Consider the following 13,769-nt stretch of genomic DNA (forward strand, 5'->3'; position numbering starts at 1 on the left):
AATATCAAAACTGATTTTACTATCCGACTGTTAAGGATATGAACGATTCAGAATAGCTCGGTTATTGCTTTTGTTGTGCCACTACCTCTGTTTTTGTTCAAATTTTATCATTTGTTTATTGAATGTTTTGTTTTAAATAGATTTGTATTTTTTTCATCAATACGGACACAACACGATAAAAATACGAGTAATTATGGAATATGAGTTCCATCACAGTAGCAATGACGCACAATCGGCTTACAACATTAATTATACAACGTGAATGGAGTGAACACTACAAACGAACGCACGGCTTTTTAGTGCTTTGAAGTTTGAACCGTAGATTATACACTTAATGTTTGAATGCTTCCGACATGGAAATCTTTTTCTAAAAAATGACCCTCAACAATGACGAATTAAATGCCATACCGTAAGCTGACGATAGGTACTTGAATCTACCTCTGAGATAGCAGCAGCTTTCAACATTTCAAAACAATATTGGCCCATTTGCATCAAATTGGCAAGGTTTAAACTTGATAAGTGGTTGCCGCACAAACTGAGTGATTGCCAGCATCACATGCCTTGTGTTAACAGACACAGAAACTAAGGAATTTTGAACTGTATTGTCACTTTCTATGGACAATAGATTGTTTAAAGTGGTCATCAGGTTGGTTAGACCCTGGTTCAGCACTTAGGCAATCCCCTAAATGAAAACTTACCTCTCAGAAGTTATGGTTACTGTTTGGTGATCTAGTACTGGTATCATTCATCACAGCTTTTTACCAAATGGCACCAGAATTACTATGGATGTGCACTGTGAGGAACTAAACACAATGTTGGAGAAACTCCTGTCAGCCTTGGTTAATTGATTTTCCTCTCTGCTCCTGAACGATTACACAGACAGATGTGTACTTTTCCAAGGTTTCCTACCCGAGAGCCAGTACAAAATGTCTTTAATGAGTTTGATATCTCCTGTAGACCTGACTTTCTTAAGAAAGCCATTGAACAATTACCTCTACGCTTCAATACCATGGGTGCAAATTGTGGTTGATAAAAAAAAGTATTTAGTTCCATTCTTATAGTTTTAAGGTACAATTCCTAATAAATGGGGTCTTCAGAATATGTTGACACTGGTTTACAATGTTTGTACAATTATTTGGGCACTGGGTCTGCAGTATTTAGCCAGTAACCTGTTTACTTACACATTGTTACACCTTTAAGTTGCATATTACTTATTATATAAAATGTGGGCAGCTAGACCACTGACTATGATTTTCATTAATAATTAAAAAAAAATCAGTACCTACTCAGGTGTGTTGTCTTATCAATTTTTCCTGTAATCGTTAGATTACCATTTAATGTGATGTTTGTATCATATAGATAAATTCTAAGATAGTAAACTTTTTATTGAAATAAAATTCAGTATTAAATGTAGCTTAAATATATCATAGGAATATTTCTGCGAACACATCTAGCCAAGTGCTGTTGTATGCCTGGACGAAGTCACGGTTTTTTGCACTTTTTTTTGCGAAGTACCATTCTGCTTTGGAATGAATTTCCCACCATGATGTTTCCTCAGCACTATTCATGTCCTTGGGATTGCTGAAGTCCATGAGCAAGTGAACCGAATGCTCATAAATTATTGAAAGTCTACTAGAAAAGAAATCTGAAAATAAATTTAAGCCAGACCAGATCTCTTAAATTTAGATTTATTTACTCTTACGTTAGGACGTGGAAGTGCTTCTTAAAATTACAGAATCCAGGCTTCTTCCTCGTTGTTGCCCTAATAAATCAATGCCTAATTCAATTTAATTAGTTCGTTCAGAGGGCAAGAAGTTATAATTTAACTTTATATTTGTAAACTTAGAGTTCATAATATTTTATAAAAAAAATGTATCACGCTACACTTGAAGAAAAATAATTCAACATATTTTTTACTACTAGTATAAAAATATTCGAATAGTAGGAACCTACCCGAAATAATTTAATTTGTTTTTTTATTTAATATGTGATGTAAACTTGGATAAGTAGTGGACACTTTTAATGTATTCAATTGAACAAGCAAACGGCACGAATCCGTACAGCCAAGTAGTTTTTTGAAAAGTGGAAACCACAGATTAATATAAATATTTTTGATCTTTGTTACGTACGAAAAATAAAATGTAGTGGAATTAAATGAAGTTGTAATATCTGATATCTCGCTCTGTATTGGCTGGGCTTTAACTACTGTAATTTCATTCCAAATGTTTAATGGTTCACTATTATGTTACCTTTAGTTTAAGTTTCACAAAATAGTTTACATGTAACTTCACTGCTCGCATTCCAGCCAAAATTGGTTGACGACAATGCTGCCACCCCGCAGAATATGAAAATATTCCACAGTAAAACATTTCTGTTGCTGAGTTGCTGTTTTTAAGTGGTTACTGGAGCCCATATACATCTACAACGTAAATGCCGCCGCCCACCTTGAGATAGAAGTTCTAAGGTCTCAGTATAGTTACAACGGCTACTCCACCCTTGAAACCAAAACGCGTTACTGCTTCACGGCATAAATAGGCAGGGTGGTGGTACCTACCGGTGCGAACTTACAAGACTTCCTATCACCAGTAATTACGTTAATCATAATTTTGCGGGTTTAATTTTTATTATACGATGCTATTCCTTCACCGTGGAAGTCAATTGGAACATTTGTGTACGTATTTCATAAGAAAAATTGGTACTTGCCTGTGGGATTCGAACACCGGTGCATCGCTCGAAACGAAAGCACCGGACGTCTTATCCTTTAGGCCACGACGACTTTTATAAAGTACAAGCGGCCTGCTCCGGCTCCGTTCGGGTATTTAACAAAAATTTCAACGATATTTGACGTTGTTTTATTTTTTTAAATGAAAGAACACTTATTGCGGCATAACTATAATAGTTAGACATATGCTATCGCGACACTTTTTGTAATTAATAATGTGTTCTACGAAGTTGTAGTACATTATTCTATGTTACTCGGGAATAGTTTAGCTTCCAAATAGTGAAAGAATTATTCAAATCGGTTCAGTAGTTTCGGAGCCTATTCAATACAAACAAACAAACAAATATTTCATCTTTATAATATTAGTATAGATATAGATTAATAATAATTGATGGCTAATAATAGCTTAATATGCATGAATGCGGGCTGGATGGTGGAAATTACTTATAATGTTTATAGGCCCCAGCAACCACTTTTTGACACAACCAGGCAAAAAGATCTCTAAAAAAATTCTTTATACAAGGTGAGCTGTGAGCTCGTTCAAATATCTACACAAATAAAAATATAAATAAAAATATCAGCAAATTACAATGACAGAAAACACTCCCTACGTATGCCTCACATTAAATGGTTTTATACCTCACTGGCGACCCGTCCTCGCTTCGCTTCGGAAACATTAAAACACACATGAAACCAAAAAATAAAATAAAAAAAAGTAGCCTATGTTCATCAGGGACAATGTCGGCTTCTAAATATTAGTATAGATAAAAATTCAACGGATGCCTTTCACTTTCATTTCATATAAACTGAAGCACGACAGAATATGTACGGTAGGCAACGGCTTGGCTCTGCCCCTGGCATTGCTGACGTCCATGAGCGACGGTAGCCACTCACATCAGGTGGGCCGTATGCTTGTCTGTCTATACGGCAATTTAAAAAAAACATGCATATGTATATTATGTTTCCTGTCGGATGATGTTCGAAGTCCATTATAAGAGTATTAGTGTTAGTGCTACTATGAAATCAAACAATATTCTTAGAGCATTATTCAAAAATATTAAATAAGTTATAATTTTACAATACTACGTAAATATTGAAATCTTCTCCTCCAACCCAACCAAATCAAACCTTTTTAATCTACGAATGTTCAAAAGAGTCTATGTAATTAAATATTTTTAAACATAAAATCTTTAAAAAAAAAACAGAATACCCTCAATACTCCTGTATTCGTAAACTAGCAACACCCATTTATATGCCAACGCTTTTTTGCTGGAACACGCATAAAACTTTGCTGTAACAAGTTCACAGCACGCACGGAGCTTATGAATTATGAAGTGGCGGCTTACCTAGTGACCGACAAATACAATTTGAATGATGCCATCCACACATTAAATAGAGATATGGTACTAAAATGCAGGAATATGAAATAAATTTAACATAAAAATTAAATTAAGCTGTAGGTCTGCCGTTTAACTTGGATGTGGCGAAAATAATGGTGCGGTGCAATTGGGAAAATAGTTAGTGTGGTCGCGTTATATATTAAAGAAACTGGACTTTGTACGGGAGTACAAGTGCTACATTATCATCGCATTAATAGGCCCCTTAAACGTTTTCTCTTGGCTTCATTGTATGTCCATGCTCCGCGCCGCTATAGGTTTACTGACCACGTGTATTTTTAAGCTATTGCATAGCTTTTATTGCGGGCTTTGAGCGCGTTGAAACGCATTACTGCTTCACAGCAGAAATTGGCGTGCGGACTCACAAGAGGTCCTACTACCATTATGCAAATCATAATTTTGCGGGTTTGATTTTTATTACACGATGCTATTTCCTTCACCGTGGAAGTCAATCGTGAACATTTGTTAAGTACGTATTTCATTAGTAAAATTGATACTTGCCTGCGGGATTTGAACACCGGTGCATCGCTAGATGTGAATGCACTGGAAGTCTTATCCTTTAGGCCACGACGACTTTAAGATTTAGAGTTGTCTTAGAGCTCCAGTATCATTAAATTTTAATTATTTACTGAAAACAAGTTCGATGTTCTCATGCGATTTTGGCTCTCGTGTTTGATTATTATAGTCAATTAATTCATCATCCACTAAATTTTCTGAATTTGCTATTTATCTACTGAAGTATGAGTAAAGTGTGAACACTATAATTATGACTTTTTAATTTCCCCGTCAGTTTTTCGGAATATCGTAGGAATACCATCCCTCTTGCACTTAGCCTTTATTTGTTTACTTAAAACAAAGATATCTGCATTTTGAGTACCGAAAATGATAACACGAATTTCTTACATTGATTCATAAAATACTGGGTTTTTAAATAGTAACAACATTATATAATAGTAACATATCATATTTTAATTTACCGACCTAAATAATTTTGCTGATATGATCGATTTCTAATTTGTTATTTAAATATTTAATTTATAAACGACAACATAATGATTAATATTATCAATGCCAGTAACGTGAGATTCAAGCAGATGCTAATTTCAAAAAAATATAAGAATGATTGTACATAATATAAAATGCTTCATTCATAAAGCGAGGTCATGCGGCCATGTAAAAAAAATTGATTGTTTTTTTTTTATTTTTTATGCTAAAATTGGTAGTACAATTTTTATTACACAATGTTTACCTTTCACAATGGAAGTCGTTCGTGAGGAGTTTTTAAGTACCTATTTCACCAGAAATTTTGTACCTGCCTGCGGATTCGAACACCGGCACAGTCTCATCGCTAGATACGACTACACCGGGCGTCTTATCTCGTAGGCCACGACAACTTCGAACTTTTCGAATTATTAACAACATAAACAATGGTTATTGTTCTAATCATATTTAGTGGAAGTTTTTGGCAGGCTGCCAATAAACACTGCAGTTATAAACAAAAAACATAAATTGATTGATGAGCAATCTCAAAACTCTTTTTTTGGTATGATCAGAAATGATCCGAAACTAGAAACAGATAAAAAAGGCGGATGAAAAACGGATAATTATCTTAAATTACCTTGAACTCGTTTGAAAGTTTATTTTGATGATCTTCATTTGTCACTCGGATAACCACGGGCGCATAATCTTCTAAGGAATACGTTTGTCCAAGAAAACACAGTAATGCAAATGTTGCAATTAAGAGAGTCATTTTGAAAAATATCTGGAACAAGCAGAGTGAGTACAAGAGATAATGTACAAATGGTTGTGTTTAATGAAATTAAAATTATTTGAAAATAATAATTATGTGAGCGAGTAGTGACTAAATCGTGGTTCGGTGATAATAATATGCATCGTATTGTTTCTATTCGAAATACCTAATATAAAAACATTGAATCATTTTAAATGTTAGCTGCAATTGAGCTGCTCAGGATATGAATTACATCTGAATTTACTATACAATTTATCTTCTTATCGCGAGAAAGTCACTTTCTCCTAATCTATAGTTCAATTAATTTCTGAAACGTAATCATGTAGAATATTTTTTGGCTGCAATACAATACTTTTACTAACTTTGTAGAAAAAAACGTAACGTTAGAATCTTAAGCATTGAAATATTTTAATTTTACTTGTGGTACGGCGTATTGTACCTACATCTCCAATAGACTCATGCGCATTTCGGCCGCGAAGTAGCCAGTGCTTAGTGCGAGTTTTTTAACGTTCTCGATAGCGTAAAAGTTAACCCAATTTTGTATACAGTTGGAACAGCGCCCGTAGCGGCAAACGTAGGCGAACGATCCCATTCCATACAAATATGAGCTAACTTTTACGCTATCGAGAACGTTAAAAAGCTCGCACTAAGCACACTGATTTGAAGGTTTATACGATCGTTATACTGTGCAATTAAGATTTAAAACTTATTTCTCAAGCTGGGTCAGGACATTGTTACGTTTGTGGATTCTGGTTATCTCTTAACACCAAGTCGGTTATGAGTTCGTTAACCCATGCAATTCATAATCAAAATATCCTCGCCGTTTCGAGCCGTTCGGTTTGTCGATAATCCCATTCTCACCGATAGTTTGGAACCTTGGGTCTGCGAAGGGACTTCGGTTCCCTCTTTATTTTGTGCCGTATGTTCCATGGGGAGTACTCTGAGGAATTGTTTGAGATGATACAATCATCTCGTTTTTACCATCACACCGCCTGTCACCCGAGTAGTATTCATTCATACTACCTGGAGCCACTGCGTTTATCCACAGTGCGTTTCCAGAGATCTTTTTTGCCACGTACTAGCCGGCTTTGGAATGAGCTTCCCTCCACTGTATTTGCATCCACGGGCAAGACTCTGCCCCTGGTATTGTTGACGTCCATGAGCAACGGTAACCACTCACCATCAGGTGGGCTGTATCCACGTCTGCCTACACGGGCAATAAATTTATAAAAACTGTTAAATTATTAAACCAACAGGCGTTATAGCTGTTCTGCCATATATCGAAAAGCTGCGCTGAACAGGCAAGCTTGCGTCCGTTCGACTATATCAGACTCTCATCACGTCATTTCGAACTACTGATATTAGTAGTAGTGTAGTAGTATATTAGTAGTATTAGTAGTAGTAGTTGCAAAATATGGACGAAAGTTAACTAGGTATTGTTATTTTTTTATTGCCTTCGAATGCAGACGAAGTTACGTTCCACCCGACGGAAAGAGGTCACTATTACCCAAGTCATTAGTAATGCCAAAGGCAAAGCCCCAACATTTGCCTATCGAAAAGCTTTATTACCTTAGAATTATCACGCTATAAAAAGAAAATACATTGTGGGCCAACCTACGAATAAATAATATTTATAAATAATATTTATTCGTAGGGACCAACGAATGAATCATGCGTTTTGCTTCGTAGAGTTTCCGGTTAATCCAGTTGTATTTTATATTTTTTCGATTTTTTTTATGAACCTTCGGCCGTTCTGGGGACTTTTGATTCGCGATTCACCCAGTCCTCGGAGACTGCGTGAATCGCGACCGTGAACGCCTCGCTTTCCACTTGATACAGGCGCTGAAGGAGCATGGTTACTGCTGGAAGTAGTTGCACCGGATCAGAGGGACAAAGGAGCTTAGTCTGTTCGACTGCCCGCTAGCGTCCACAACAAATAGGCGGAAGTTCGGCGATTATTACCTAGTGACCCAGTATAAAAAAGTTTATCGCAGTATTTACGTTTCGACGTGTATGATCTTCGGTTTATATCACGTAGCGTTAGGCTCGTCTACCTTTCAACGCCAATTAAAAATAATTAAATAATGAAGCACTTTTTCATGCTGTAGACTTTTATTTATCATGTGCATATGTTAAACATCCCGTTGCTTCATACTAAGTGGCTTATGGCAGGAAAGCTTATAATTCGGTCATGTTCGGTCGGAATGTCTAAATAATACATATAGGTACAATGACCTACAATGTCATTCTTCTAAGTCTGCCATTTGTAGTTAAATACTACGAGTATATTGTACATACATTTTTTTATTTGTATATTTTTATTTAAAATAAACCATAAAACACTAAGTAATTTATAATGTTATTATATGTACAACAATATGATATATTACGAGTATTATGTACAGCTGTTTCTTGTGATTTATTTTTTATAAACAATTACTCGGACGGCACCTGTTTATTTTATTTATCAAGATGATTTTTACTGGTGGTAGGACCTCTTGTGAGTCCGCGCGGGTAGGTACCACCGCCCTGTCTATTTCTGCCGTGAAGCAGTAATGCGTTTCGGTTTGAAGGGCGAGGCAGCCGTTGTAACTATACTGAGACCTTAGAACTTATATCTCAAGGTGGGTGGCGCGTTTACGTTGTAGATGTCTATGGGCTCCAGTAACCACTTAACACCAGGTGGGCGGTGAGCTCGTCCACCAATCTAAGCAATAAGAAAAAAAGAGTAAATGAGATCATACGAAGCTTTGAATATCGTAACGGGAATGCCGCCTATTCACTTGAAGAGAAAAGTTTCGACCGCGTAACCACTTAACACCAGGTGATTCGCGAGCCCGATCGGTAATCTATAGCAAAAAAATAATAACATTTCGAAAATATAAATTGTAAATAGCTTAAGAAGAAACGAAATCGTATTGTGAATTTAAAAATGCAAACAGCGTATTCCTCACCAATTCCTCGACGCACGATGACGACCCCCGTTGACCAGACAACGGAGCGGCAGTGAACTGTCTTGACCCGGAGAAACAATCACTCGCAAGCGCCTCAACTAGTAGGTAGGTTATTAGAACGCGGCTACACTCGCGTATTTTGCTAACAAAACACAATCATTACAACGTTTAAGAATTACTACACCAAGGTCCACGACCGCTCGACTCGGCTCTCCCGCTAATACTCGTACACAGATTATATACTAGTCGCCTGTTGCCTAGTGTCAAGCCTGTGACTAAGCATTAAACAGGTAAACAACACACGATTTGTGAATTATACTTTGATAAAATTTATGATTTCATTAAAAATATTATAGTTTTGTATGTAAATTAGAAGTCGCTCAATCTAAATTTGGCTAAAACTTATTCATAGAATCAAGGAAATAAACTCACTCACCAGCGCGGCAACGACCATAATTATAATTTAAACAGGAATTACTTTGTAATTTATTTTTTACTGTTATTAATTACTTTAATGTAAAATACTCAGGATCAGTTAGGCTACACGGTATTTTAATTTAAAAGTTATTTAGTTATCTTGTTTGATGAGTGATTACCTACTTAATATAACACAGCCATTAGTATAACACAACATTGTAATTAATCTTATCAGAATCGAAACTTCGTAAACATAACAGTTATTTTTAAATAATTACTTTTATTGAATATCTACGTTTTCATAGATTTGTAGCTAAGGTTTAGCTTAAAGAATCAAACTAGCGGTATGGAACTTTACTGTTGTCGTAATAACTCGTAATGTAAGTTGAGTTACAGCAAAATTGAATAGTAAATTCGATTAAAAACAGGATAGAATAATTTTAAAGAATAGAGTTTTTTTTGGGTCAGGAGGAAATCGCCGGTCTTCACTCCACTGGGAATATCGGAGTCGAACCGAATAAAAACCTCCTATCGCTCAACAACCCACGTCCGAACCTTGCAATGCGAGCACATCTCTCCCATCACCTTCCCCTACGGGACGCCGGACCGGCGGTCGCCGACGCCACGACCAGCCCTCTCGGTCGGCAGGTTATCCGAAGCCCGCCTAGATTGCGCCGGTTAGAATAGGTTATCGCACGGAATACCCCGCTGGGTTAGAGCCAGCGTTGGTCGAGGATACCCGGCCATCCATCACCCGCATGCTCTTGTGTAAAACGCGAGCAGAACAGCTTGCATGTCGTCTTCTTAGGCACCCCTCACCGGTCCCCAGACCAACATGTAAGGAGGACCCGAAACACTCAGAGGGCCAAGGTTTGGGCGAGATCCGTTTCCCTGGCCCAAAGAATAGAGGATAGATTAGTTTTATTTTTCAAAGATCAGGATGCATCGTCGCTCATTGGTTTTTTACCCTACCTAAAGGCTGGTAGCCTAATATTCCGCTACGCTCGGACGGGTAGGTAGGTGAGCTCACGGGCTCAACCTGAGCGAATTTGTTAACACTAACTCCAGCAAGAGCACTGCTTCGCTGAATCTACCACCGGATCGAAATTGCGACCCACTAAAAAGATCCAGCGAGAATCTCAATGTATTGTGTCTATGGGCTGGGTTGCACGTCGATGGTTGCTCATTGACCAGGCAGTAAGAAAAAAAATTGAAAAAAAAAACGGAATGCATTAATATAATAATGCATTTTAGTAAATTTCGTATGTGAATGCTGTATTTTCTTTAAAAATAAACATGATATATTTTTCAAGCTTAGAGGCTACAACACCTCTAACAACATACATTTGTTTCTTTTTATTCACATAGGCGAAGACAGGCGAGCTCATGACACCCATGTTTTTTTTTTATTGCCCCCTTAGACAGACAAGCTTACGGCCCACCTGATGGTGAGTGGTTACCGTCACCCATGGACTTCAGCAATGCCAGGGGCAGAGCCAAGCCGCTGCCTACCGCTAGTCTTAAACGTTTACGAGATCGCGCAAACATGTATACCGTCATTTGTCTTGATATATACAGTCAAACCTGGATAAGCGAGAGTTCAAGGGAGCACAATCTCATTCTCGCTTATAGAGGTTTCTCACTAATCCGAGTTTCTCGCTAATGCTCCCTTAAATTTCGATTCGCAATTTTCCGCATTCAAATGCATTCACTATTTTAAGTTTATGACTTTAATGACAGTACTTTAATTTTCCGTTTTTACATGATGCAGAACAGAACTTTCCTTCGCAATTGATTAACGATAATCTGAGTAAGTCCGACAAACAGGACGGTACACAGGCACACGTGTCCATTCGAAAATAATGCGATAAAAGAATACGATAAATTAAAAAAGTTATTTAGTTCCACGAAATAGAATATGTTCAATATTCACGAGAAAACCATACAAAAACAATGATAAGAAGTTCCACGAAAGTTAAAAATGAGTCATAAAATAGCAGATGTTAAATTTGTAATTTGTTTTGTCATTTGTTCCTCCTAAATAATATAAATAAATAAATAAAGCTCGGCTGTCGCTTATAGAGGTATAGATAGGTAGCAGTCTCACTTACGGAGGTCCATGAGGAAAAAACGACTCTCTTACAGAGGTTTCTGTTTCTCGCTAATAGAGGTTTTGGGAGCTTAAAATGACGGGTCCTTGCTATTACTCTCACTTATAGAGTTTTCTTACTTATCCAGTTCTCACTTACCCAGGTTTGACTGTATATGAAGAACATTTATTCAAAGTCAAAGCCACCTCAACGCCTCTTCTAGAATTCAGAGAATGAAAAAGATAGTTTTCTCTCAGTCTTAGTTTTATAAAACGGCTTATAACGGCTGCCCCACCACTGAAACCGAAACGTATTAAAGCTTCACCGCAGAAATAGGCACGGTAGCCCCATGCATCAGCCCGCTGAGTTTCTCGCCGGATCTTCTCAGTGGGTCGCAATTCCGATCCGGTAGTAGATTCATTCGCGAAGCAATTGCTCTTAAGTTGTTAGGTCTCCTTCGGAGGCGCTCGGGCAGTTGTTAGCAAATCCCACCCCTCCTGGCTGAGCCTTTGCTCGCACTCCTGTCCTGGTGAAGCTGGAAAGGCCTCCGGGCCACCAGTAATCTTTCAATCATAAAAAAAGGCACAGTAGTTGTACCTACCCGTTCGGGCGCATAAGACGCCCTACTAACAGTAAAATACACAATAACAGACATAATAATTATATTAGGACTTTTTTTGCAGTATTGTGCAGAGTTTCACAGGTCGTTATCAACAGCAACCTATTTAATAAATTAAAATGCTGCATATAATATCTAACTTGTATTCGAATTACAAGGATCCGAATCTTAACAATGTAAAATATTGTAAGATTGCATCAATATATGTACATGTACAAATACATACTGTTTGTTCAGTTTTTATTAATTATTTATTAATACGAGTAATCTATTCATCTTTCTAGTTCTTATACAGACACTGTTATTTTGGCCTCGGAATGTTTTGGTTTTTTTGTACACTTAATTTAAAAATGAAAATTACGTTCATGAGTTTCACATTTCGCTGTACCTGTTGCGAGCCCTTTAGACTTAATTAAAATGAGCTGTCTAATTTATCTTAGTTCACACGTTAATTTTGTTGGGATATGTTTTGATTCATACTGCCAATTGTGTACCAGTGAGCTTAGTGCGATTTTTATAACGTTCTCGACAGGTAGCGTAAAAGTTAACTAAAATATTACGGAGTTGGAACGTTTGCCTACGGTTTCCACTAGCAACGCTGCTCTAACTGCATGCAAATTTGAGTTAACTTTTACACGATCGAGAACGTTAAAAAACTCGCACTAAGTACACTGAAGCTAAACGATTTAATGGTTTTATGAAAAGGCGATCGTTGTCTGTTTTTTTTTCTTGTAGAAGAGCAGACGTTCGGCTCGTCTGGTGTTACTGACCTTGAGACGAGTTTTTTTAATTGTATTCTAAGATATGTATATGTGGATAATTAGTTGTTTTGTGGCGGTATATTGAAACAAAGCAAAGTGAACAACATCTGAGTGCGATCCAGTCGGCTTTGTGGGACAGCTAAATAAAACGATTAAGCTGTAAAAACGAAAATGATCAGATGGATAAAGCAAAAATTTAATAGGACTAATTTAAATTGAAACGGCTCGTAACGTGAATTGAGTGAGACAATAGTTTGTAAGACATAAGCTCCGCCTATTTCTGCCATGAAGCAGTAATGTGTTTCGGTTTGAAGGGTGGGGCAGCCGTTGTAACTATACTGAGAACTTAGAACTTATCTCAAGGTGGGTGGCGCATTTACGTTGTAGATGTCTATGGGCTCCAGTAACCATTATAACACCAGGTGGGCTGTGAGCTCGTCCACACATCTAAGCAATATATTTTTTTTATCTAAAATGGTGTTATATACATATATGAATAATATAATAGCATAATTTTATGAAATCGTTTCTTTCTGCCGCGAGCAGTAATTAGTTTTAATTTGAAAGTTAGAATAGCCACGACGCAATTCGTTCACAAATATTCATTAATTTATTAACCAACACCCCTGCTAGGCTCTTTTCGCCATCACCCTTAATTATCTTGCGAAATAAATATTTATAATTACAGAAATATTAGATAATTTACTATCATGGTCATTCAAGACATTTAATGTCAACCAATTTTATCTGTTAAAAATGTCGGTCAAAAGTGTACCTACTTTAAAATCAAATTAATTCAAATTTATTTTTTTAAAATGGTTTTTAATAAGCTTTTTTTTCCTCAGTTATTTATTTTTTACAGTTATTCCCGTATTGTGTTTACGAAGCGAGAGCATCAGAGAGAAACCGACTATACACCTGTACTAGATGTCATGCATTATCGTCGCTTCAATACAATTTATTACTCGCATCAAAAATGATTTGCCTTACATTTACTTACTGACACATGATAATTTTATATTTTCAAAGTTTCCCCAACTCGTAGGTTGATTTCATAGT

General features: G+C 36.8%; 1 protein-coding gene across 1 annotated transcript in view; it reads right to left on the minus strand.

The window, feature by feature from the left end:
• Positions 1–9,351, minus strand: part of Gal (beta-galactosidase) — a 37,312-nt gene extending 27,961 nt beyond the window's left edge. The window contains exons 1-2 of the mRNA XM_038013108.2: positions 8,824–9,351; positions 5,738–5,881 (exon numbers count right to left, since the gene is read on the minus strand). Coding sequence (XP_037869036.1) covers positions 5,738–5,869 — 132 coding nt within the window. The 5' untranslated portion in view covers positions 5,870–5,881; positions 8,824–9,351. The remainder of the gene's footprint in view (positions 1–5,737; positions 5,882–8,823) is intronic.
• Positions 9,352–13,769: the final 4,418 nt, after the last annotated feature.

The sequence above is a fragment of the Bombyx mori genome, chromosome 10, assembly GCF_030269925.1.
Source record: "Bombyx mori chromosome 10, ASM3026992v2".
Lineage (NCBI taxonomy): Eukaryota > Metazoa > Arthropoda > Insecta > Lepidoptera > Bombycidae > Bombyx > Bombyx mori.